This window comes from Petaurus breviceps, unplaced genomic scaffold, assembly GCF_028583685.1.
Source record: "Petaurus breviceps papuanus isolate PSGF00001 unplaced genomic scaffold, PetGlider_PUasm1.0 90925, whole genome shotgun sequence".
NCBI lineage: Eukaryota > Metazoa > Chordata > Mammalia > Diprotodontia > Petauridae > Petaurus > Petaurus breviceps.
Genome location: NW_027187380.1, coordinates 20,890,820 through 20,917,274, shown reverse-complemented (window position 1 = coordinate 20,917,274; position 26,455 = coordinate 20,890,820). Strand labels below are relative to the sequence as shown.

General features: G+C 36.5%; 1 protein-coding gene across 1 annotated transcript in view; it reads left to right on the top strand.

The window, feature by feature from the left end:
• Nucleotides 1–14,373: 14,373 nt before the first annotated feature.
• Nucleotides 14,374–26,455, top strand: part of LOC138152793 (thyroglobulin-like) — a 32,435-nt gene continuing 20,353 nt past the window's right edge. The window contains 3 exon segments of the mRNA XM_069076865.1: nucleotides 14,374–14,539; nucleotides 15,488–15,977; nucleotides 15,979–16,421. Of these exon segments, the coding sequence (XP_068932966.1) occupies nucleotides 14,374–14,539; nucleotides 15,488–15,977; nucleotides 15,979–16,421 (1,099 nt within the window).

Here is a 26,455-nt window from a genome sequence, read left to right as displayed (position 1 = left end):
ACAGTATTCACTCTCTGTCTGCAGGACAGTCGCAGGCCTTCTTAGCGAACAGCCAGGTTCCAGGACTTCTTCAACAAAAGGACAGTCTTTCACCAGTAGACAAATCTGGCAAAATAACATCAAAACAGACAGACAAAGTACCAGCAAAACAGCCATGTCTCCTCAGTCCTTGGCAGCTCAGGGGGCAGGTCTCAAAAGTCCAGGGCAATTCAAAGCGGCCACCAGCAATTCTCTTAGTCTCTCTCTCTCCACGAGGTGCTGCTTCCAAAAAGATCTTCCGCCTCTCTCTAGTGTCTCTCCAAATCTACATCACCAGCTCCTCCCAATTCAGGACTTTCTTTTCACATCAACAAGCCCATCCCACAGGTGGGATTAACAAACTCTGGGTTTTAACACAATCAATTTGAAAACCAAGCCAATACAGGGGAATCTTTAATTGCCATTACTATCACATACTTGGAGATTATTGAATCACACTTGGTAAATGCTGTATTTTGAATTATGCTATATGTTTATTCTCTCTGTTCTTGATTTGTCACTGAATAAAATGGAGAGCACCTATGCTGGTATTTTGAACCTTGGGAAGTTGCCTTTGCTTAGCATTACAACCTCTTTAACTTGTTTCTTCTTTATTTTGAGGGTAGATTTATCAAGTTCAGAAAGGGGGAGATCAAGGTCTCCCACTAGTATAGTTTTTCTGTCTATTTCTTCCTCTAATTCCTTTACCTTCTCCTCTAGGAATTTGGAAGCTATACCACTTGGTGCATATATGTTAATAATTGATATTGCTTCATTCTCGAAGGTGCCTTTTAACAGGATATAGCTTCCTTCCTTATCTCTTTTAATTAAGTCAATTGTTGCTTTTGCTTTATCTGAGATAAGGATTGCTACCCTTGCTTTTTTTTACTTTAGCTGAGGCATGGTATATTTTACTCCAAACTTTTACCTTTACCCTGTGTGTATCCCTCTGTTTCAGATGTGTTTCTTGTAAACATCATATTGTAGGGTTATGATTTCTAATGCATTCTGCTATCCATCTCCATTTTATGGGAGAGTTCATTCCATTCACATTTACAATTATGATTGTTATCTGTTTCTTTCCCTTCATCATATTCCCACCCCTGTTAATGTTCATATTTCCTCCCCTTCTCCTTCCCCCCTTAATAGTTTTCCTTTTGACCACCGCCTCCCTCAGTATTCCCTTATCAGCCCCCATCCTTTTCCTCACTTTTCCCCTTACTTCTTCCCTCCCTACTAACCACCCCCCCCCTTTTGTAGCTCTTTCCCCCTCCTACTGCCTGTAGGATATTTTTATACTTAATGAAGTATGTTATTTCTTCTTCATGCGAAGCTCATCTCCCTCCCCTCTTTCCCTCTAAAATGATACCTTTTGCATTTCTTCTCCATAGAGTCCTATGCTTAACTGGTTGTAATTCCCTCCTTGCACCAGAACCAATGAGGGAAAAGCTCATATGATTCCCATCTCCCTCCCTTTTTTTCCTCTGCTATACAGTTTTTATGCCTCTTTTTGTGGCATAATTAATCCTTTCCACTTCATTCATTCCCTCTCTTCTGTTGCAGTCCCTTTGTAGCCCTTAATAAGATTTTTTTAATCATCATTTTGTATATTTTATACTCATACCCTCTACTAGTCTATAACCAGTTTTCTCTTATCAAATAGCAGGGAGTGTGTGTGTGTGTATGTGTGTGTGTGTGTGTGTGTGTGTTTTCCTTATTTACCTTTAACATCAGAAAGGGGGAGATCAAGGTCTCCCACTAGTATAGTTTTTCTGTCTATTTCTTCCTCTAATTCCTTTACCTTCTCCTCTAGGAATTTGGAAGCTATACCACTTGGTGCATATATGTTAATAATTGATATTGCTTCATTCTCGAAGGTGCCTTTTAACAGGATATAGCTTACAGGATATACCCTTAACAGGATATACCCTTAACATCACTGTTGCATCTCGTAATTGGAGATTGAATTTTCCATTGAGTTCTGGCTTTTTTATCAAGAAGGTCTGGAACTCTGGTATATCACTGAATGACCATTTCTTTGCCTGGAAGAATATGCTCAGTCTCTCTGGGTAGGTGATCCTTGCTTGTAACCTGAGCTCTTTTGCCTTTTGGAAAATAGTATTCCACTGCCTCCAATATTTCTGTGTAGAGGCTGCCAAATCCTGTGTGATCCTCACTGTAGACCCTCGATATTTAAATTGTTTCTTTTTGGCCACTTGAAGTATTTTCTCTTTTATCTGGTAGTTCTGGAGTTTGGCCACAACATTTCGAGGACTTTTAAGTTTGGGATCTCTTTCAGCAGGTGTGTGGTGGATTCTCTGGATTTCTATTTTACCCTCAGGTTCTAGTATCTCAGGGTAGTTTTTCTTAAAGAGTTTTTGGAGAATGTTGTCCAGGGTCATTTTTTCATCATGATTTTCTAGTAGGCCTATGATTCTCAGATTATCTCTCCCAGATCTCTTTTCCAGGTCAGTTATTTTTTCTTTGAGTTATTTTACCTCTTTTTCTAATTTTTCATTCTTGTTGTTTTGTTTGACTAATTCTTGGTTCCTCATGGATTTATTTGTTTCAATTTGGTTGATTCTAGTTTTGAGCGAATTATTTTCCTTGGTTAATTTTTTGAGCTCCTTTTCCATATCATACACTTTTCTTTTTAGAGAGATGTCTTCTTCATTGTAATGTTTTTCTAAATCTGCTATTTTGGTTTTAAGAGAATTATTCATTTTGTCTTCTATGTCTCTCATTTGGTTTTCAAAGTTTCTTTTGATCTCATCTAGGAGAGCCTTCTGTGCTTGGGACCCATTCCCTATTTATGTTTCAGCTGTGGGTGTGGAGTCCACATTGTCTCCCTCTGAGTTTGGTTCCTCCCTCTGAGGATAGTAGGACTCCAGAGTCTTTGTCTTTGTTGTCTGCTTTCTACTCATTTTGAGGCAGGGCCTTAGCCATGCCCTTCCTCTAGGGATTCCAAGCCTTTTCTGTAGAGGGTTTTGCCCTGGGGCAAGAGTTACTATGTTTTCAGGGTCAGAGGGGGTGGGGTTTGGAGCAGGTGAGGTTTACCCTATCATCCTGGTCTTTGGATAGAGGCTTTTTCTTTTTTATATTTCTGGGATATGAAGTGGTAGCCTCAGGAATATTTGCTGTCCAGGTATAGGGGCCCCTGTATTTGCTTCTTACCTTTCTCTTTCCAGTCCCAGCCCTTTGGTGATAGTGGGTAGTGGCCCTTGTGGTTGGTGGGACGACTTGCCTTTGTTGTTGATCAGGCCCCTTTCAGGCTTGCCTCTGTGTCTGCTGGCTGCACCTTCCAGGCCTATTTCATGCTTATTTTACAAGTCATTAATGACATCTTTTCAGAAATTTTGTGCCAAAAATACCTCACTCAGTACACTGATACTATACTGAAAATGGATGTTATTTTAAACTTATGAATAGAAAAAAAGATATGGATAATGATATCGATAAAATTGTTACATTGTTTTGTTTTGTATTTGAGGTCTTTGTGAAATGCATATTTTTATTTGAAATGAATAAGGTAAGACAATTATTTTGTAGGTAATTTTTTTATGGACAATTGAGGAAACTATATATTTTTGTTGTTAAAATAAAGGGAGGGTTCTTCATTATGCAAAAAAAAAAGCAATAGAAACTGAGGCACAGGTCTACTTGGGTCAGAAAAAACCTTTATATACAATCAAGACCATGCCCCTACCTTTAGGTTGTACCACATAAAACAGGAATAATAAGAATCTACATATTCTGCCGTTAAAGACTCTGAGAGTAGATATTTTTGTCATCTTCTTTGGTTACCTGTTTCATTGTTTAATCTCCTTCACTTTCAGGCAGTTTTTTTTTTTTCTGTTTCATCTAAAACTCTCTTTTTTGGAGTTCTGGGTCACTTCTTTCTGAAGTACCTTCAATAGAAATGAGGACTAGCAGCCATCCAATCAAGGCAGACACAAGGCCTTGGTAAATTGTTGTTCCAGATGCAAAATATATGAGCTGTCACCAAAGAGCACTATTTTAAATGACACATGTTAAAGGTTCTATTAAGCAATTTTCTTGAAGTACCAATAAACTTAGGAAAGGTCTTGGGCCATTCCTGTATTGGACTAATGACTACATATTTTTCTCTTCTCTCTGAATATCATAAGATAGGGTTCTCTTTAAGATGTCATAAGAAACAAAACAAACAGGCTTAGAATTATGATCTCTGAGTAACTGGGACATTTGATTTTGGTTGCTTTTCAGAACCACTTCTAGTAACCTGACTTCAACCTGTTACCATTTCACAAAGATGGGCACCTTATTGGTGGAATTCCAGCCAATTCTGAAAGCTCTACCCAGCATGGTTCTCTACTGATAAAACTTTACCTCTTCATATTCCTCCAAATAATTTTTCCCTGAGATTAAAAAGAAAATAAAACCTCCCCCATTCAGTAATGTAAAAAGTCCATGGCACACTGATTTTATTGTTAATAGTGTGACAGAGAAAAATTAGTAATTTAAATGTTTCTGTTTTGTGTTCAGAGCTTTATAGATGGGAAGTTATATCATATCTTTCATGTGGAAAAGCAAACAAGAAACTTGTCAGTCATAATTAGTTATTGGAATGTCTGGGGTCATATATTAAAATGTCTGGGAGCATCATAAAACAGGGTGGAACAGGAATGAAATGTGTCTTCAGATCAATGTAATATTCCATATGAGATTGTTTAGGGGAACAGACTGCTGGACTTGACCCCCATAAGAGAATACAGAAATCATTTGGTCCCTCATGAGTGGAGATCCTTAAATACCTTGAATCTACCTCTGGGAAGGCCACCATCAGGGGAGGGAGCATAGTAGTGCTGGTGTAAGGAAAAGCTATCTGATACTTCTTACTTTATCTAATTATTTTGTCTAGTTTATATCTTCTAAAGCTGAAGGGCTAGGAATACACTGCTTAAAGCCAAATAGTAAAGTGTTATCAAGGGAAAAATTCATGATTGCCCCACTCTAAGTTTTAACTCAATCAGGATCCAATATGCAGGAATCTTGCAAATGTTGAGCAAACTACACCCTGAAAACACATATCAAAGATGCTGAAAATAGTTCCATTGTTTGTGCAGTCTGAGTTGAGGATTTTGTAACAAAGATCTGAATACCTTGAACTCCAGTGTAACATCTACCAAAAGGAAGTCAGGAAAAAGCCAATGTTTTCTTTGGTGGCTGTAACTGTTGATTTTGATCTGGCAAATGGGATGGGTAGGTTCCATATTCCAAAGCTTATGTTTCAGATGCCTGCAAAATGGTGCTTGGGCAATCAATGTTCATGTAAACAGTTAACCTCCCAGGCTTCTAGATCCTTGTTGTGTTTGATGAAGGCAGACATTCATTAGGATTTTCACCTCCAGAAGTTGGAACCTGTCCACTTCATGCAAGTAGACAACCACAAGTATTTCTTTCCTTATATGAGTCCCAGAAGTTGGAGGCATGGAATGTATTCAGTATGCTTTGAACCTCATAATTGTCCCTTGTAATAATAAATTTTTACATTTGAACCTGTGAGTTATCAAGGGAAAAACACACATAGCCACTTTGGTTAAACAGGGGAATTAAAATAGCAGGAATTACGGTGATGGAAAAATACCACTTTCCATTCATTGTTGGCCAATGGATCTATGTGTGGGAAAATTTATTCAGGGGTGATGGCCTTTTGTGGGCATGCACATACTGTAGAGTAACTCAGCACCTGACAGTGGATCTTTTAAAATTTCTGGGAGTTTAAATCAAAATCAGAAGAGAGGTGGCAGGGAGGAGTACAGTGAACACAAGTAAGATACTACCTTAAAAATTATAACCTAATTTTCCATTAGAGCAAATTTTTCAATTTTTTAAATGAGAAAAGAACAATGTTGTATTTGAGACTGAAATATAAATATTGATTAAAATGATCAGGGAAGATGACCATATATTGATTTTGAACCTTTCAAACAATATAAATGTTAAGCTCTCACATATGAATCAAAAACCAAGCAAGCAGTAGACCTGTCATGCCTGATAAGTATATTGTATTTTTATACTTTTTTTCAGAGAATATTAAAAAATTAATGTAGTCTAAGCAGTATGAGATATCAGTCAATAGTATGGGTTCTTTATATTTCCTTTGTGAACAGACCAATATATTCAGGAATACAAGAAAGAAATGTCTGATTTTATATGCAATTCAGATTTATATTGCTTTTAGAATTAGAGATTTAGAGTTGGAAGAAATCTTTAAGGTCATTTAGTGCAAACCCCCTCATGTTATGGATAAGGAAGCTGAGGCTGATAGAGTTTAAGTGGCTTTCCCAGAATTACAAAGCTAGTGGATTCAGATGCCCTCTATCTGACCCTTTAACTGAGTTCATCAGTTACATTTCTAACTGATGCCTCCTCTTATAAATTGGCTTCCCATTTCATATTAACTTCCTATGTTATTAACCTTTCCTTCATGCCGGTTTCTTCCAGGGTATTTCCCATTCTCACAAAGCAATTCCTCTTCATCTCTGCTTCTCAGAATCATTCTTTTCCTTCAAAACTGAGCCCAGGTACCACCTCCTCTGTAAAGTCATCCCTTATCCATCATCCTTAGCACCTTCTATTGTGAACTGAAAGTATTCTTCCCTAAGTTTTCCTAGAACATTTTTCATGAATATTTCTTCTTTTCGTCTATCATTCCACACCTTCAATCCTAAATGTGTGCTTTTTATATCCCAACTATGAGACTGTAAGGGCATGAAGGGTAAGGGACACTTTTTTCATGTTTGTGAAAATTTTAAGATGCTAAGAATCTAGCATAATAAAGTAAGTATCATTAAAATGTTTCCAAAATTGAATTGAATATGTTCAATTGAACATTTTGGATAGAGTCTCCAAATTTTGTATGACTACAAGTCATTTACATTATTTTAAGCAGGGGTGGGGAACCTCTGACCTTAAGGCCATGTATGGCCTCCTAGGTCTTCAAGTGCAACTCTTTGACTGAGTCCAAGTTTTACAGAACAAAGTCTTTTACTAAGGGGATTTGTTCTATGAAGTTTGGATTCAGTTAAAGGGCTGTACTTAACCCAAAGGCTACATGTGGCCTTCAGGCTGCAGGTTCCCCACCCCTGAATAAGCAGTGGTTACTTCTAACCAAATGAGTTTTTAAGGCCAGTCAACTCTTTGGGGGATAATAGGGAGAATTATTCCCAGTGAGCCAGTCAAAAGCATTTAATAATGTTAACTATATATCATGAACTAGGAACTCCAATACACCGTTCCATAAAATCAAATAAATTTTATGGGCTATATTCACACATGAAAATAGTTTCTCTGTAACCCCCTCAGTAAGCTATACCTTTGGCATCATCACATCTTGCATGTTTCATTGATGATGAAACAATCCCATCATATATCGCTCCATCACCTACAATTTTTCAGAGATCATGGCATTCCATGTACATTTTTAAATTCACATTTTATTCGAATTCTCATTAAATTGAAGAACCAGTCATCACTATGTATGTAAAATGTTGGAAAATGGGTAAAAAGAAAATAACTGATCATTATTTAGAAAAACATATTTGGGATAACCTTGAGAACATGGGGTACATTTTTGTATTGTTTTAAATAGTAAGTGGTCCACAGGTTCACTAAAAATCATCACCAGTAATTCCTTTTTTTTTCTGTGTTCACAGTCTGTTTCATAAGCATTGTTATTCCAAATCAATTCCCCAAATCAATATAACATCTCTTTTTCATGGACTTTATCCATATATTTCATATGCTTCAAAACTATAAATACTTGCTTCCCTTATCCAGGCCCATAGAACATTGAAACAAGTAGGAATTATTTCTGTTTTCCAAAAACAGAGTCCCCAGAAAGCAATTTATATATTTCATATAAGTCACCCATTTTTGGTTGGAGTTATCTTGGTAAATTCCAGGATCAGTCATTTTGAGACACCTGGGTATTCTGTTACCAATGTTCATTACCATTGAATCTCCTCTTAGATGATTTTCTTTGGTCACCTGTTAGCAGTCAAACATCATGACAACATTCTGAGCTCACAAACCATTTCTTCAAGCTATATGGTTCCATCAGTCATATAACTTCTCCAAAATAATATTGTCGATAGGAAGATGTTTTGTGTTAATAAAAAATTTGTGATGTACTACAAATTTCCCAGATAGGATGCATCATGATTGCTTCCTCTCATTTGAATACAGGACTAGATCATTATCCACATATGGTATTTTTTCAAACTATCTATGTCAATATATTAATTTAATAGATTTCCCAGATTATTCACCTAGGGACAGCTGCCCAGTAGCTTGTGCCAATTGTTCTAGCTTGTCTATCCTACCTTGTCTATAGACTGATTGCATTCCTGTCCTCCTAGAATGGGAAGGAGATTTGGAAATACGGATGTAGTTTTTGTATTATCTTGGTTGTCCCTACCATACTCGGTATATTCAGTGAAATGCAATCTTTATCAAAATGAATTATTCTTGGAGGAAAAAATTGGCTGTAACATCCAGATTTCAATTTATAGAAAGACCTATGATCCATTCTGGATATATCATTCAGTGGTTCTCATATGTCTTTGTTATGTGTACCACAACATCCAGTTCATCATCTGTATATTCAACTACACTAAAAATAAACTGTACAAAAGAAACTCTTACATTTAGTCCTACTGCATTGCTACTCTTTTTTATATTGACTGTTGTGTCTAGCAAAGATATTAACTTTTTCAGACATTAGTACTAAACAGGGAGAAAGCCAAATTCAGAGTAAAAAAAATAGATTGAATCATAGCTCTCTATGTAGTGGATTTTATATAAGGATCTCAAAAACATCTTAAGTAGACATAACTGATGGATCTAACCTGGGCTCTTGAATGCAGAGCGAAACTTGATTTTATACTTGTTTGGTTTTCATGTGATTTTCTGCTTGTACTGAAAAATACCCTAACTAACTCAAAGTAGGTTAGAACAAACCACATTCTTGGGCTTCAGAGGGCAGGGAAGGAATGAAAAATTACTTGACTAGCTGTGATAATTTAAGACATAGAATTTTGCTGTTGGTGCTGGTCCTTGCTTAAATTTCCTTAAGTAAAGGATCAAAACAAAATCAAAACTTTGAAGATTGCAGAGAAGTTTCTACTGAATTTGTAATGTAAAGCTTTTCCTCTTTAGATGGTGTTGAAATTTGGCTAGAGGAATATGGCTCAGCTTTTCATTTATTATTAGTGGGTGTTGACAATTCCAGTTTTAATCAAACCAACATTTAAGTAGCTCTCATAACACTTCAAGACTAGCTTACTACTGATTGTGATACAGTTGAAAAAAGACAAAGATCACTGACAATCTTTTCAAGAAGCTGGATAATCCAAGAATTTGAAAGGACTTCAGTAGTCCATTAACCTATATCTAGTCAGGAATGCAACCTAGAAAACTGAGTGTTACTTAGTTTTTAAACATCCTCAGAACTCTGACCTTTTACACTTAGAGAGATACCCTTAATTAACACAAATCAATATATTTCTTGTGTCTCTCACTCTATACCTAATTACTTATTTAGATGTCAATCAAGAGTAGAGAGACATACTTTATTATCAGTTCAATTAAATCATGATTGGTCACTGCCTTAATTATAGCAATCAAAATATTTTCAGGGAAGATGTAAACGTGTAATATCAACTCTATATTATTTATTCACGATTTAATTTCAGTTTTTATAGAGATTTTGGAAGGTGTTAGTTTTGTTCTGTTTTGTTTTTATTTTGAAAACTAACCTTACTAGTCTTCTGACCTACTTTTCCTTTAAATATAGAGCTGTCCTGAATTTACTTAGGTCCACTTAAGTTCATTTGGGGGCAGTTAGGTGACTCAGTGGATAGAATGCTGAACTCATCTTCTGGGAGTTCAAATCTGGCCTCTGACATTTTCTAGTTGTGTGACCCTGGGAAAGTCACTTAATCTTGTTTGCCTCAGTTTCCTCATCTGTAAAATGATCTGGAAAAGGAAATGGCAAGTGACTCCAGTATCTCTGCCAAGAAAATCCCAAATGGGATTGCAGAGAGTTGGACACAACTGAAAATTACTGAATTATGACAAAATCATTTGAAATATAAATCTACCCTATTACTTTCTGGGATGGGAATTTCCTATTTCATGGTTGTTCCCACTCTTTCAATTCCATGCCAATGGATCAAAGAGAGGTGTTTTCTTTTTCTTTTTTTTTTGCCTTTTGGAGGGCAATTGGGGTTAAGTAACCTGCCCAAGATTACATGGCTAGTTGTGTGTGTGTGTGTGTGTGTGTGTGTAAGTGTTAGGTGTCTGAGGCCGGAACCGAACTCAGGTCCTCCTGACTCTGGGGCCAGTGCTTTGCTCATTGCACCACCTAGCCGCCCCAAGAGGTGTTTTCTTGAATGAAAAAAAAAATCTTTTATTTTCCCACAAAGGAACGGACCTGTGATTTCATTGATATAGGGACCTCCCAGATGAGAAAATTTCCTCTACCCATACAAATCATCAATTTCTCTGCAACTCAGAGTTTCAGAGAATTATCTAGAACACTGAGAGTTTAAATGATTTACTCTGGGTGACAGAGGCAATGTGTGTCAGAGCCAGGTACTCCTGACTTCAAGGTCTGCTGTCTATCTACCACACCATTTAGTCCATGATATTCTCCTAAAGGGTATTAATGAAAATCAGAACTCAATCTATGAACTCACCCAGAGAGCAGAGTTAAGGACTAATAGTTGCTATAAAAAATCTGTTCTCTGTAACTGATGTCCATTCTTGCTTCATCAATATCTATCAATTGTAATGTCATATAATAGTGTATATTCTTTCAACATTACAAATACCTCAAAGTATATAGTACTAAAGGAGTAAAATAGGTATATGCCACCCTACTATAAGGGTATTTGATTTCCTCTGGGAACTTTAGAGAAATCAAAAAATGGTTTTTAGTTTTGAAGTTTCATCTTGCATGAGTCTTAATTATTTGGAACTTATGAACAATTACTTACAAACCACTTTTTTCCATTATTAGAAAAAGTTAAGTAATTTAAAAGGAATATAAAAGGAGGGATAAGGCATTTGCTTGTAGTTGATGGGACACTGATCACTGAATCAAAGAATGGCTCAAATCTTACGAGTTTTCTCTTTTATCTGTGCAGAAGAATTTCTTTTACACCTGGAAAGGGAGAAGAGGAATGGCTAAAAGCAAGTTGATACTCAGGAAAAGCAAGGAGATGGTGAAAGGGCAACAATCTCTCTCTGATGAATTTAAGAAAAATTGGAAGATGTTACTGCTAATCTATTTTCATTGATATTTGAAAGATCGTAGAAAATGCACTGGAGAAGGGCAAATATTGTTCTGATTTTTTTTTTAAAGAAAATGGAAAAGAACAGAGTCTGCAAATATAAGCCAGTGAATCTCAGCTTTATTCCTGGGAATACTCTAGAATGAATCATTAAGGAGTTTATTGGTGAATATCTAGAATAGAAAATTGCTATTACTATGATCCAGTATGGCTTCATCAAGAATTAGTAAGACTAAACTCATTTCTTTCTTTTCAAAAGAGGATCCCCAGTGCCTAGTAAAATGCTTAATACAAAGTAAAACCTTAAAATATATATATATATATATATATATATATATATATATATATATATATATATATATATATATATTTATTTGGAGGGCAGTTGGGGTTAAATGACTTGCCCAAAGTCACATGGCTAGTAAGTGTGTCAAATGTCTGAGATCGGATTTGAAATAAATATCGATTTATTGATCAAGGGAATGATATGCATATAGTTTATCAAGATTTTGACAAATATCTCAATAAAATATTTCACTACTCTTCTTAAGACAATGGAGAGAGACAACAATTAGATGATAATACAATAAATTCAGAACTGGTTGGGTGGCTGGACATAAAAAAGTTATTTTTAAAATATTATTTCAAATTTTAATTTTCAGGTTTTAATTTCTCATTTTATGTTTCTCTTACCCGTTAAGAAGGCAAGAAATAAAATAATCATTATACCTATGAAGACATGCAAAATTTATTTTGACACCAGTCATATGGTGGGGGCGAAGAAAGAAGTAAAATAAAAAGATCTGCTTCAATCAGAACTCAGAATTTATTAGTTTCCTGTCTGGTGGTAGATAGTATTTTTCATTATAAGTCTTTTGTAATTGTTGTGGATCACCATTAACTACATATTGCTGTTATTATGTATATTGTTCTCCTGGTTCTGATCATGTCACTTTATATCAATTCATATAAGTCTTTCCAGGTTTTTCTGAAACCATACTCTTCAATATGTCTTAGAACATAGTAGTTAGTATTCCAACACAATCGTATGCAAAAATTTCTTCAGCCATTCCCTAATTGATGGGCATCCTCTCAGTTTCTAATTCTTTGGCACTACAAAAAGCTCCATAAATATTTTTGTACGGAAGTGTCTTTTTCTTTTTTCTTTCATATATTTGGGGCACAGCCCTTGATAGCAATATTGTGGGGTCAAAAGGTATGCACAATTTTTAGCTCTTTTGGGATAGTTTTAAATTGTTCTCAAAAAGTTTCACCAGCAGTGCATTAATATACCATTTTCCCCACATCCCTCCAACATTTGCTATTTTCATTTTTTTTTATCTTAGGTAACCTAATGGGAATGAAGTATTTCCTAAGATTAAAAATTAATTTGAATAAACAGTTGAATGTCAAAGTGGCAAGAGGTCTCCAGTGGAATAATAGAGGGATCAGTGTTTAGTTTACCAGATGTAGACTATTTAACATTTTTTTTTCAGTGACTTGGATAAAGCATAGATGTGTTCATCAAACTCCCAGATGGAAGAAAGCTGGGATAAATAACTAATACACCATATTATATACACACAGGATCTCAAAATATCTAAATAGCATAAAATATCAGGTTAAATCTAGTAAGATGAAATATGTAGATAAATCAATTTCACAAGTATCAGATGGGGGTATCATGGTGGGGCATCAATTGTTCTGTGATGCATGAGTCAAAAAAGCTAATGTGATATTACTAAAAGCGATAGAATTTCCAGGATCAGGAAAGTGGCATTCTCACTGTACGTTGCCTTTATTCGACCACATTTAGAGTATGTGTGCTCAGTTCTAGGCATCACAGTTTGAGAAATTTATTTTATTTTATTTAAAGCAATCAGGGTTAAGTAACTTGCTCAAGGTTACACGGCTAGTTATTTCTGGGTGTGATGCTGAGTGTCTGAGCCCAGGATTCGATCTCCAGGTCGTCCTGACACTGGAGCCAATGCTCTTAATCACTGTGCTACCTGGCCGCCCCTTTAAGAAATTTATTGACAGAGGTATTTACGGGGTGGCGGGGGGGGAGGAGGGAGCAATCAAGGTGATGTAGAGCCTTGAGTCTGTTAAATAAAGATCATATGAAGGAACTGGAGAGGTTTATCTTAGAGAAGACAAGACCCAGAAGAAGATATGATAGCTACCTTCAGCATTTGAAGGGCTATTATGCTGAAGAATGATTAGATACATTCAGTTTGGTCCCAAAAGAACCGATCAGGAGCAATAAATCAAAGTTACAAAAAGGAAAATGTAGGCTTATATAAAGAAAAAACTTTGTAACAATTAGATATATCCAAATGTGCTACTTTGAGAGGTAGTAGGTTCCTACACCTTAGAGATCTTCAAGGAGAAGCTGAAAACTGATTATTTGGTATCTCATAATGGGAATTAGTTTCATGTATGGATTGGACAGAATGAGTGCTGCAGTCCCTTCTAACTATTAAATTCGTTTCTGTACAATGGAGAAAAAATTTTAAAAACTCATATAGGTCATTAATTGAACATCAACTTATGTTCCAACTGGGTTTGAAGCAATGATATATTTGGGGATAATATTAGCTTATAGTCATCACTGAGCTTGTGCTTATGAGACTGAAATATATATAATCCCAATTATATATACTGAAAATTGTCTTAGGCAAGGGTCATGGAACTCACTGAACAAAATATGATGAGCAAATGTTCTGTAGTTATCATTGCCCAGAGATATCTGCAAAGCAATTTAGGGGAGGAGCCAAGATGACGGCATAGAAGAAGGAAGACTCCCTGCATTTCCAACATAACCACATCAAATGCCTATTAAAATGACTCTAAACAAACTTTAGGGCTACAGAACCCATAAAGTGAGAGAGAGAAACAAACCTCCCACTGAAGAGAGTCCAGAAGGCTGGCAGGAAGGGTCCATTGCAGAGTGATGGAAGCAGAGCTGAGACCCACATGAGCTCATCGTTTTAACTTCAGGGTGGCCTAACTAGCCATGGCTAGAAGGAATTTAGGAGAGAGGATCGCCAGCAGCTATGTCTGTTTCCAGAATTATCAACACATAAATGTCAAAGACAAATTGCGAGGTCAGTGGACTTTAGGAGCAGGGGGTACAGGAGTGCGGTCCAGCCTCTGCCCCCCTGGAAGGAGAAGTGGCTGTGGTAGGTGGCTTCGGGAGGGTGGCTGCCATGTGGCTGCTTCAGAGCTCCTGGCCTGCAGATTGTAGGGGGACCAAGCAATAATTCTGAGGGGTAATCATTCTTGCTTTAACCTGCTTGGATATGGATTGCTGTCTAGAGTGGAGATCCTGGGGTGGATGAGAGGTGCCAGAGCCAGTGGAGAATTCAGACAAGGCAGCCAATAGCTGCCCTGGCAGCTAAAAGCTCTGGCAGCTGAGAAAACCCCAGCAATTTGGGGCAAAGCTCTCCTCTCTGGAAGCAGAGTTCTACTGTGGAAAAATGCTCAAAAGTCAAGTAATTGAGTAGCAGCATGAGCAAGCAAAGGAAGCAAAGCAAACACAGCAATCTGACTTTGGATTCTTTTTTTGGCGACAAAAAGGATCAAAGCATGGAACAGGAGGAAGACAACAAAGTCAGAACTCCTGCACCAAGCACTTTCAAGAAAAATAAGAACTGGTTACAGGCCATAGGGGAGTTTAAGAAGGATTTTGAAAACCAAATAAGAGAAGCGGAGGAAAAATTGGAAAGAGAAATGAGAATGATGCGAGAAAATCATGAAAAGAGAGTCAACAATCCGATTGAAGGAAATAGCTCCTGAAAGATAGACTAACTCGAAACAGCACTTCCACGGGGCTCCAGCTTCCACCTCCCCCAATTCATGGAAAAGGTGACTCTGAACAAACTTTGGAGCTACAGAACCCACAAAATGACACTGAGGACAGGCCAGCTGTCTAGCAGCAAGCGGCCAGAACAGCACTCTGGGAGCCAAGTCCAGCCCCGCACAATCCCAAGGTTTTAGCCTCAGGGCCACCTGACCAGCCACTGGCTGGAGGGACTTCAGATCACCAGCAGCTGTGGTGGTTTCCGGAATTATCAACCCATAGTTGCTAAGGACAAAGTGAGAGGGTGGTTCAGTCCTCTTTTCCACAGCAGTGATTACCCAGAAAAGGTCTCAAGAACAGGCAGCAACTCTTTCCCAGGAAGTCAGTTGTTCAACTTCTCCTGATGGTGATATGATGTCCTGCCTCCACCAGAAACCTGCTGAAATTCTTAATGATGGTCAAACCAAGCTCCTAGCAATAAATGACCCTTTTCATTACTGGGCACGAGTGGCTGATGTCATCTATCTACAAGAGACTCCAACCAGAGCATTGCAGGGATCTCTGAGGATGAAAGTGAATCTGTTCATTGGAAGCTCTCAACAAGATGGGCTGATCAACAGAGCAAAGGTTATTAAGAAATTTGAAGAAAGTCAAGGCAGAACCAGTAGCAAAATGGCCTTTTACCAAGCTCTGCAGAATTCCCTGGGAGGAGAGAATTCAGACACCAGAATTAAAGAAGCAGCTACACGGTATTTTTCCCTTGAGAATTCAACTGAAGATTACTCATCGTTCTCCAAGGCACTGGAAAATGCTACCAGGACTATTTATTAGTTGTCCCATTATTGACATGGCCAGCCACTGGGCTAGGGAAACCCAAGGGAACATCTATGTGCACTACATTCCTGAAACCTTCTCTCAGGGCAGCATGGAGTTGCTGGCTGATGTCCAGTATGCCTTTGGAATACCCTTCTATCCTCAGTATGAACAAGAGTTTACTCTGGAAATAAATAACCTGTCACTTAAAATCATGAAGTATTTCACCAACTTTGTCAAGATGGGAAATCCCAATTATCCTTTTCAGTTATCAAAGACGATGCTAGAAACTACAGCCTTGTGGCCAGAATTCATTCCCCATGTTAATGGAGATAACTATAAAAAATTTAGCCCTGGGCTCCCGAATCACCAGGGACTAAAAAAACCTGAATACTCCTACTGGGTCAAGTACATCCAGACAATGAAAGCACCTGCAGGTGGAGATGAAAGTAAACAGCCACTGGTAGCAAGAGGATCTTGGCCTTGGGTCTTTTGGGATTGAGGCACTACCCAGTGTCCCTGAGCAGGACCAGAAAAGCTACAGCAAATGACAAGAATATCATATTTAGGATCAATGATTTACATTATGTTTAGCTATGTCTCTCCTCCCTGCAATTACTCTACCACACATCTTTATGTTCCTAATAACCTGCTCACAATTAAACATGTGTAAATAAAATAGTGCATAAAGAAAAAAAAATAGGCTAACTCAAATGGCAAAAGAGGCTCAAAAAGCCAATGAGAAGAAGAATGACTTAAAAAGCTGAATTTTCCTGATGGAAAAAAGAATCTCAAAAGCTCACTGAAGAGAATAATTCCTTCAGAATTAGGATAGGAGCAAATGGAAGCTAGTGACTTTGTGAGAAATCAAGATATAATTAAACAGATCTAAAAAAAAAATAAAAAACAGGTGATGTGACCTAGAAAATAAATCCAGAAGAGATAATTTTTAAATTATTGCACTACCTGAAAGCCACAATCTAAAAAAGAACCTGTAAATCATCCTTCAAGAAATTCTGAAGGAAAATTGCCCTGATGTTTTAGAACCAGGGGGAAAATTGAGGTTGAAAGAATTCACCTATCACCTCTTGAAAAAGATCCCAAAAAGAAAACCCCTAGGAATATTATAGCCAGGTTCCAGAGTTCCCACATCAATGAGAAAATATTACAAACAGCCAAGAAGAAACAGTTTGAATATTGTGGAAACACAATCAGGATAACACAGGATCTGGCAGCTTCTACACGGAGGGATGGAAGGGCTTGGAATATGATATTCTGGAGGTCTAAGGTGTTGGGATTAAAACAAAGAATCACCTACCCAGGAACACTGAGTATCATGTTTCAAGGGAAAATATGGTCATTCAGTGGAATAGAGGACTTTCAAGCATTCTTGATGAAAAAACCAGAGTTGAATAGAAAATTTGACATTCTGATACAAGAAGCATGAAAAGGTAAACAGGGAAAAGAAATCACTAGGAACTTATCAAAGTTGAACTATTTACATTCCTACATGGAAAAATGATAATTGTAACTTATGAAACCTTTCTCAGTATTAGAATAGTTGAAGGGAATATAAATGTGTATATATATGTATAGGTATACATACTTATATATATATATATATGTATATATATATAGGAGGGTATATGGGCATATGAATGATAGTATGTGTATATATGTGTTCAGATATGTATAGAGAGAGAGGGCATAGGACCAGTTGAATAGGAAGGGATAATATTTAAAAGGTGAAATTGAGAGGTGAGAGAGGAATATAATGAGAGGAGATGGGGAGAGACAGAATGGGGTAAATTATAACATATAGAAAAGGCAAGGGAAAACTGTTACAATGAAGGGGAAGAACAGGAAGGCAAAAGGTAATGGGTCAACGTACTCTCATTGAATTTGGCTTAGGGAGGGAATCACATACACAATAATTGGGTATCTCACCTTAAATTTCTTATCTTCCCAGTAAGGTTGGGTGATGATGGAGGAAGGAAAAGAATCTGGAATTCAAAGTTTTAAAATCAAATGTTTAAAAACTGTGTATATATATATAATACATATTTATTATTATTATTATTATTAATTACATGCAACTGGGAAATAAGATATACAGGCACTGGGGTATAGAGATTCTTCTTGCCCTACTGGAAAGTCAGAGGGGGGTGGAGGAGGATATAGTAGGCAGCAGATTGGGGGAAGGTGTATACAGCGGGATTACTGTTTTGGGGTGGTATGTTGTCTAAGGGAGTGTTGTCAAAATAAAGGTTGAATTAGATAACTGAAAATTTGTGATTCTAAGATGTACTAAATGACTGGTGACAATTTCTGAGAAGACAACTGGATTCAAGGGTGGATTTCCTTTTTTTCACAGTAAAATGTTGCACTGAACCCAAACCATTCAACCCAAATATAACCTGTTGCTCAATGCTCATTTGCATAAGATTCTCCTCATTGGTGGAGATCTAGTGCTGTGTTATCCCTGTGGGTTATGTTTTCCACATGGAAAACAGGGATAGATATCTTGCAGGGGTGAGCCTCAATGCCACAACTGGAAATCTAGATCCTTAAGTGTGGCCTTTTAACTGAATACAAACTTCACAGAATAAATCCCCTTAATAAAGGGATTTTATCTGTAAAACTTGACCTCAGTCTAAAAGCCTCATGCAAGACTCTGGAGTCTAACGTCTCCTTAGTCCCTCAAGCAGGCATGGAGCACTGCATAACCAATCTCTGCCAAGGAGCAGAGTTTTATGCAAATGAATTTTGAGCCATTGGGTTAACGTTAATTATTATGAAATACTTTGTCCTCCTGGTTCTTTACTACCACCTATAATCATTTCACTTGTGATTAATGTGAAAACATTCTGAAAGTCTGCACAGTATCATAATAAATACCTTAACTTGCAAAGGAAAAGGATAGCACTTTAACTGCCAGGAATAATGTCTAATTATGGGATATTCTATCTCAGAAAATAAGTGCATCTCTCAGTGTACCATCTCTTGGAATGGTGTCTGAACACACATGCATGCATGCATGGAAGGGATGGACTGGGAAGGGATACAATGAACAAAGCCAGGAAGAAAACTGCCATAACTCAATGGGAAAGAATCTATTCAGAACCTTACAGTTTCCCAACCAGACAGGCTGCACCCAATGAATACCCTAGGAAAATCTGGACTAGCTATAAGAGGAGGAAAAATAACATAAAAGGAGGTTGTGTTCACTTGTGGAGGTCAGGACTGAAAAGTATAATGGGAGTGTGTCTGGATTCCTAATCCCCTTTTCTCATTGATTGAATTTACTGAAGCTTATCACTTTGGTATACACATGTGGTATCAATGTAAGAGTCCTGGTTTTAGAGCCAGAAGTCCAGTAGAAACTGCCTGTATAGGAATATGGCAAGCTGTTCTTGTATCTAGGATTCAATTTCTCTGTCATCTATAAAATTAGAGGGTTGGGTTAGATAACTTCTTGGTTCCCTTTTAGCTTAAGATTCTTATTTTTTCTTGACAAGTTATTTGATGGCTTTCTGGACACCAGAATAATAATGCCTGCCATATACAAATTTTGGAGAAAAGTTAAATACATTATTTCATTTGAATTTCACTTACCTCATAAATACTAATGGTATCTCTCTTTCACAGACTGAAAAGTACAGACTCAGGAAGGATTAATCAAGGTCACATAGTTAATAAATGTGGAGACAAGATTCAAACATAGGTTTCTCCTTATATCAAGTTCAACTTTCTTCCCACTTTGTCATACTCTTTCTTGCCATGGTTTCCCAAGAACTACAAGTATACTGATAATAATACAAATAACCTACTCTTAAGTATGTGTTCATAGGCAGTACAGTGGATAGAGTGCTGGATCTGGAACTGGGAAGACCAATCTTTCTGAGTTCAAATCTGGCCTCAGATTTGCCTCACTATGTGACCCCAGGAAATCATTTAATCCTGTTTGCTTCAGGTTCCTCATCTGTAAAATGAGCTGAAGAAGGAAATGACAAACAATGCAAGTATCTCTTCCAATAAAACAAGGCTCAGGAAGAGTTAGACATAACTAAAAATTAGTGAACAACAATAAAATTAAAGTTTTTATACAAGTTATGAAAGGTCTCTGGTCTGTATCCTTTTTTGATGTTACACAGTTGTCCACAAGTCCTGGACCTACTCTCCTATTATCATCATCATGTTCCTGGTGATGGGAAAGGTGTCTGTCAATCTCAAGCACTTTAGTATTAAGATCAGCTGAGCTGCTTTTATTCTTACAAGATGACACTTGTAACCCAGATACATGTTGTTGTTGCCTCTTTCATTTTTTTTTTACTTGCAGTGGTAGGGATAAATTTGTGATAAGCCATGCCTACATTATTGCTTGGTTCTTGTGACCATGTCTTGTGACTGACCAAAGCATGCATTTATAGACATCTAGGAAAGGTGGGGTCAAACAAACACATATTTGAATAAATCTGTTGCTTGTACATTGTCATTATCTAGTTTAGTTATGATGTCAAATGTTCTTGATTGGTGGCATGTAATATTGTTTATTTTTGTCATTTTAACCAGTAACCAAGATATATTTCCCACAGGAAAGATACCATAGAAAAAATAATAATCATTTTAAACATGACCAGGAAATATTTTTGTTATGAAAAAATATGAGATAAAATCTTCCCCTCCTCCATTCTTATTTGGTAATTAAAGAATTTTATGTCCCTTTGATGGTAAGCCTGACTTTGCTATGAAATTATGAGTGGGCAACTTAAGAAAGGATTTGGTTTCCATTGATGGTCAAAAATGCTGTCATCAGTACCTCACCCCACTCACGACAATTCCTAAGCTCTGGACAGTGGTTAACTTGAAAAAAAAATCTTCACTAATATGTGCCAATGCTCTTTGCAGTTGTTTTGGAGGAAAGATAAAATATTAGTCTTTTATTCCTATACAAACCTGAAGCAAGTAATAACATTGGTTAACAAAGAATTTTTTTTTGTCGTTTTTCTTAAACATTTCATTTACTTGTAGTGGGTTTCTCTATCATATCGAATTTTTAGAGAAAGTCTTGAGATGGAAGAAATAATCTTTTATGTTCTAAAGTTTACTCATTCATTTTTCAAGCATTTTCCTGGATAAAGCTTTGATCTGGGTAATACCAAATGCCTAAACTAATGCCATATCTATCATATTTATTGATGTCATGGTAATATGCTACTTTTGCTAGTCCAAAATATGAGATGTAGCTTTCACAAGGAGGAAACTACTAGCAAACAGCTATAAAAGTAATTAGGATACCTGTTGCCAAAACTTCACTTAGAAGAAAAGAATAACAACATCCAATCAGAAAGGCTTTTCTATTTTTCTTCCTTTGCATTCAGAAAAAGATATTTGGAAGATATTGGAAAACTGATTGCCTTTTATTATTTATATATAAATGATTGGTATCGTGGAGTCACAAACTGAGACTAATTTATTAGACTGCCTGCCAATTAGGTCAGAGAATGCAGTTTGTCCTTTTTTTCCAGTTGTACCTCTTCATTTGTAATTCATCTGGTATTTTTAAACTTCCTTCTTTCACTTCTGCCCCCAGTCCATTCCAAATTTCCCTTCAATGCAAAAGATTTTTTTAAACATAAAATATAGATGGATGGCCCCGTGAAGGCTGGTTGGAACAACAAACTTTGCTTTTCCACTTTGGTTTTTACTACACATATGTGATAATGCTGAGAGGAAACAATTAAAAATAATGTCTATTTTATTGCACCAAGTCTACAGCCTTTTAACACAGCAACTCCAGCAAGACTTTGAGGGAAATCCAACAGTCTCATAAAAAATTCCTTAAATATCAGTTTGAAAGTGAATTTATTTTGAGCCTTCCTTTCTTTTCTGCCAAAAAGAGAAAATTTCCTGAAATGTTTGTTGATTTTTCTCATACTAGTGGAATAATGTCCCAGTCCTGAAGTCCTCTGGAAATTAAAGAGACTTCATTTGCCCCTTGTCTTCTCACTTATCCAGGAAATGAAATATACACGCATATCTTTTATGATGTGGCAATGGGAACACTGGAATGTATTGAATGAGTTGTTGGGGAAGCGAGCTGGCAGTTGCTAGTACCTGATATTTTCCCCTATTTAATCATAGACCTCAGAAATCTCAAGGGTTTATTGATGCGTGTGCCCGATTTATACCCTCAAGTCCAACCAAATAGCATTCCCAGGGCTCACAAGCTTCCATTCCAATTTAATTCAGTCATATCAATCAACTTTCTAGATATATTCATAAAAATAAAAAAACATAACATCCAGCCAGTTTTGTCAAAAGATGATCACACATACAAATGTTCAGTCTACATGATGCCACAGAATCTGCTGAATTAGAATTTTCACTGAATCAGCTTTTTCCTGAATTGGCAGAATGTTTGGGCATTCTGTGGATGAAATTCCCATCATTCCTTACCAAAAACCTCATGTAAAACTACAAGCAATTTGAAAATTATTTTAGCAAGATAAAAACTGCTTTACATCAGACCTGTCCTCCAATCAATACCCAAAGGAATTGTGGAATGAATGCTTAATACTTCTCACTAAATAACCCTCTCTTGTTTTCTTTCTGTCTCTTGAACTAAATCTTGTCTTTATTCAATAGTGTTTAGACTATCAAGCGTGTATGATGTTGAAAAGATCATACAGAAGAAACTTAGAACTTGAAGCTAACTCTGAGATCATTTACTACAATCCATAGGTGAACATGAGTTTATTTTAAGGTAAAACCAAATGGCTATCCAGGCTTTGCATGAACTGTTTTGAGGGGCAACCCATAACTTTCTAAGGTAGTTAATTTGATTATTGGACAATTTTAATTATTAAGAATGCCTTCCTTATATTGATTATAAATATTCCCCAAAAAACTTTTCTTCATTCATCCTAGTTCTGTCTTCTGGTGCCAAGCCTTCTTGATTCTAGAGCCTCCCCTCTCTTCATTATTTCATACTTATTCTGCATATAGTATGTACATAGTTGTTTGCATGCTGTCTTTCCCAGTAGACTGTGAACTTCCCAAGGGAAAGGGCTAATTTTTGCTTTTCTTTGCATTCCTAGAACTTAGCACAAGGCCTTGCACATAGTGGGTAGTTAGTAAAATTCCCATTGACTTGTCAATGATTGGCTGCTATAGTAGAACAAATCTTGAGAGTCAGGATCTATCCTGATCATTATCAGATCTTGAGAGGCTAGAACACTGAGTTGAATCCAAAATAATGAAATTCAATATGGATATATGTAGAGATAAGTAAGTCTTATACTTGGGTGCCAAACATCAGCTTCACAAGTACAATGTTGGGTGGAGGGGTGGTTAGAGGTTTGTCTAAAAGGATTTAGGGGGTTAATGGACTACAAATTCAATTGAGTCAGTAGGGTGATATGGCAGTCAAAGTAACTAGATATTTATCATCTATCAGTAATTATGGGAAAGGCTTTGAGATAAGTGATCTTGAGAATGGGTTGCTACCTGTCTCTTTTGCTTTCTACTTGATTGATCAAAGTGATTAACTGATTTGACTTGACTGACTAAAAAAATGAAACCTTTATAGGGCTAGAGATGATTTTGTGAGTTCAAGAGGGCCCAGGTTAGTAGTTCAGTCAGTTCCAGTTGAATTTTGAGAAGTCTCAGAGTTTCAGCACTTCTTGGTGAAGATAGTGAAGTCTCAATCCCTATTCTGGCTTGTCAGAAGGCATGGATATGGAATGAATTGTTTGGACAGTGTTGAGTTGAAGTGACAGTATGGAAACCTGCTTCATGTTATAATGTTTAAAATCTTAATCTCTCTGGAGAAAATAATTAGCTAAATATGTTGTTCATTTAAATTTATATGTCAATGTACACTGAACAAAACAGTATTTATGAGTTTTTTAAAAAATCATGTTTTTAGATTTTGTGTCCCTGTGCACTTATGGATCTTATATGTGTCAAATATGTTTGCCTCAGTTTCTTCACCCGAAAAAAATGAGCTGGAGAAGGAAATTCCAAACTACTCCAGGATTTTTGCCAAGAAAACCCCAAATATGGCCACGAGTTGGACACTACTGAAAAATGACTGAACAACAAATATTTGATTTATATTTAACTACATATTTTAGGGGCACCTTTGATATGAGTCAAATCCCTCATTTAAGAAACTTTCCCCTGGAGCACTGTGGTAAAAGGGTAACAAGCCAAAAGTATGAGGGAAAAGTGTTAAATTCATGTCATCTGGAAGATTCTCATTCAAGGGAGCCTGAACAAATAGCATATCTGAATAAAGAGAAATAGAAACCTTTAATGGTGATGTAGAAGCAGCATACTCCACTCCCTTGGGGTTTCGTGACAATACTACTGGTTATATTCACTTTTGATGAACACTGCTCTATAATGTAGTTTGGATTATGATCATGATTCACCCATTCATTTGAACATTTTCTCCTTATTTCCTCTGGGATTCTAGATATATTGTTATTCTAAATCAATTTAGTTATTTTCCCTAGTTTTAAAAATATCCCTGATAATGCACACATTACACTGACCTAGCACCATCTGTAAATGAATTTGTGTAATATCAATTTATAATGATATAAGCAATCATGAGAAATAACCAGTTCAATTTTTGTTATAATTTTATGAATAAATAGAGATCTATTTACATATATATATAAACTTTGTGTGCATTGATACTTAACTCCAAGCTATCTCATGAAATTTTAAAGTATTTCAAATGGAATTTCTCTATTGTTTTTTCTTTTTCTTGTTAGTACTAATAGTATTCTTGTGGAATTTTTCTTATTCTGTTAACTTATTCCTTTTCTTGTTCTGTTAAATTATTGATATTACTAATTATCTTAATTAGTTTCTTCCCTAATTCCCTGGTGTTTTCTAATTATATTGTGTCATTTGCAAATAAGAAAAATTTTGTCTCCTATTTGCCAAAATTTAGATATTTAATTTTGTTCTCATGTTACATAAATATCATTTCTAGAAGTATAAAAAAATAAAAGCAAGGAGAATTTTATCCTACTTGTATTTGTAAATATTGAGCATTTCCTTTTTAAATTAAATTTTATGTTTATTTTTAGTTTATATTATTCATTTCCACAAGATTTTGAAATATAGTTCTTCCTCTACCCACCTTTCCAAAACAGCGATTCCATTGTATACCACCTCCCCCAATCTGCTCTCTCCTATATCTTTCCCCATCCCGCTCCGACTTTCCAGTAGGGCAAGATTATTTCCCAGTTGCATGTAAAAAAATGATTATATATATTTAAACATTTCATTTTAAAACTTTGAATTCCAAATACTTTCCCTTCCTCCCCTGTCACTTGCCCTTACTGAGAAGATAGGCAATTCAATATAGATTGTACACATGTGGCTACGCAAACCATTTCCATAGTGGATATATTGTGAAAGACTAACTATATTCCCTCCATGCTATTGCGCCCCCAACTTGTTCTATTCTCTACTTTGACCCTGTCCCTTTTCAAAAGTGTGTGCTTCTAACTTCCCTCACCTGCAAACAGCCCTCCCCTCCATCATCCCCCATCTCCTCCCCTTCCCCCCTACTCTCCTGTAGGGTGAGATACCCTATTTAGTGTCTATGTGATTCTCTCCCTAAGCCAAATTCAATGAGAGTAAGGTTGACCCATTCCCTTTTGCCTTCCTGTTCTTCCCCTCCATTGTAACAGTTTTCCGTTACTTCTTCTATATGAAATAATTTACCTCATCCTGTCTCTCCCCATCTCCTCTCATTATTTTCCTCTCTCACCTATCAACTTTACATTTTAAGTATCATCCTTTCTTATTCAACTGGTCCTGTGCCATCTCTCTATGTATACCTGTACACATATATACACACACTCACATATATATTCATACCCTCATATATCCTCCTATATAGAAATATGTAAGTATGTATATATATATATGTGTGTGTGTGTATACACAAACATTTATATTCCCTTTGATTAGTCTCATACTGAGAAAAGTTTCATAAGTTACAATTATTATTTTTCCACATAGGAATGTAAAAAGTTCAACTTTGATAAGTCCCTTATGATTTCTTTTCCCTGTTGACCTTCTCACGCTTCTCTTATCTGTATCAGAATGTAAAATTTTCTATTCAACTCTGGTTTTTTCATCGGGTATGCTTGAAAGTCCTCTATTTTGTTGAATGATCATATTTCCCTCTGAAACATGATACTCAGTTTTGCTGGGTAGGTGATTCTTGGTTTTAATTCTAGTTCCTTTGACCTCCAGAATATAATATTCTAAGCTCTTTGATCCCTCAGTGTAGAAGCTGCCAGGTCCTGTGTTATCCTGATTGTGTTTCTACAAAATTCAAATTTTTTCTTCCTGGCTGCTTGTAGCAGCAAGCACCCCAAACGTCCTCAGGGTTTGCAGCTACCACAGGTTCTTGGATCTGCTTTGTTAAAGGAAAGCAACTCAAAATGGG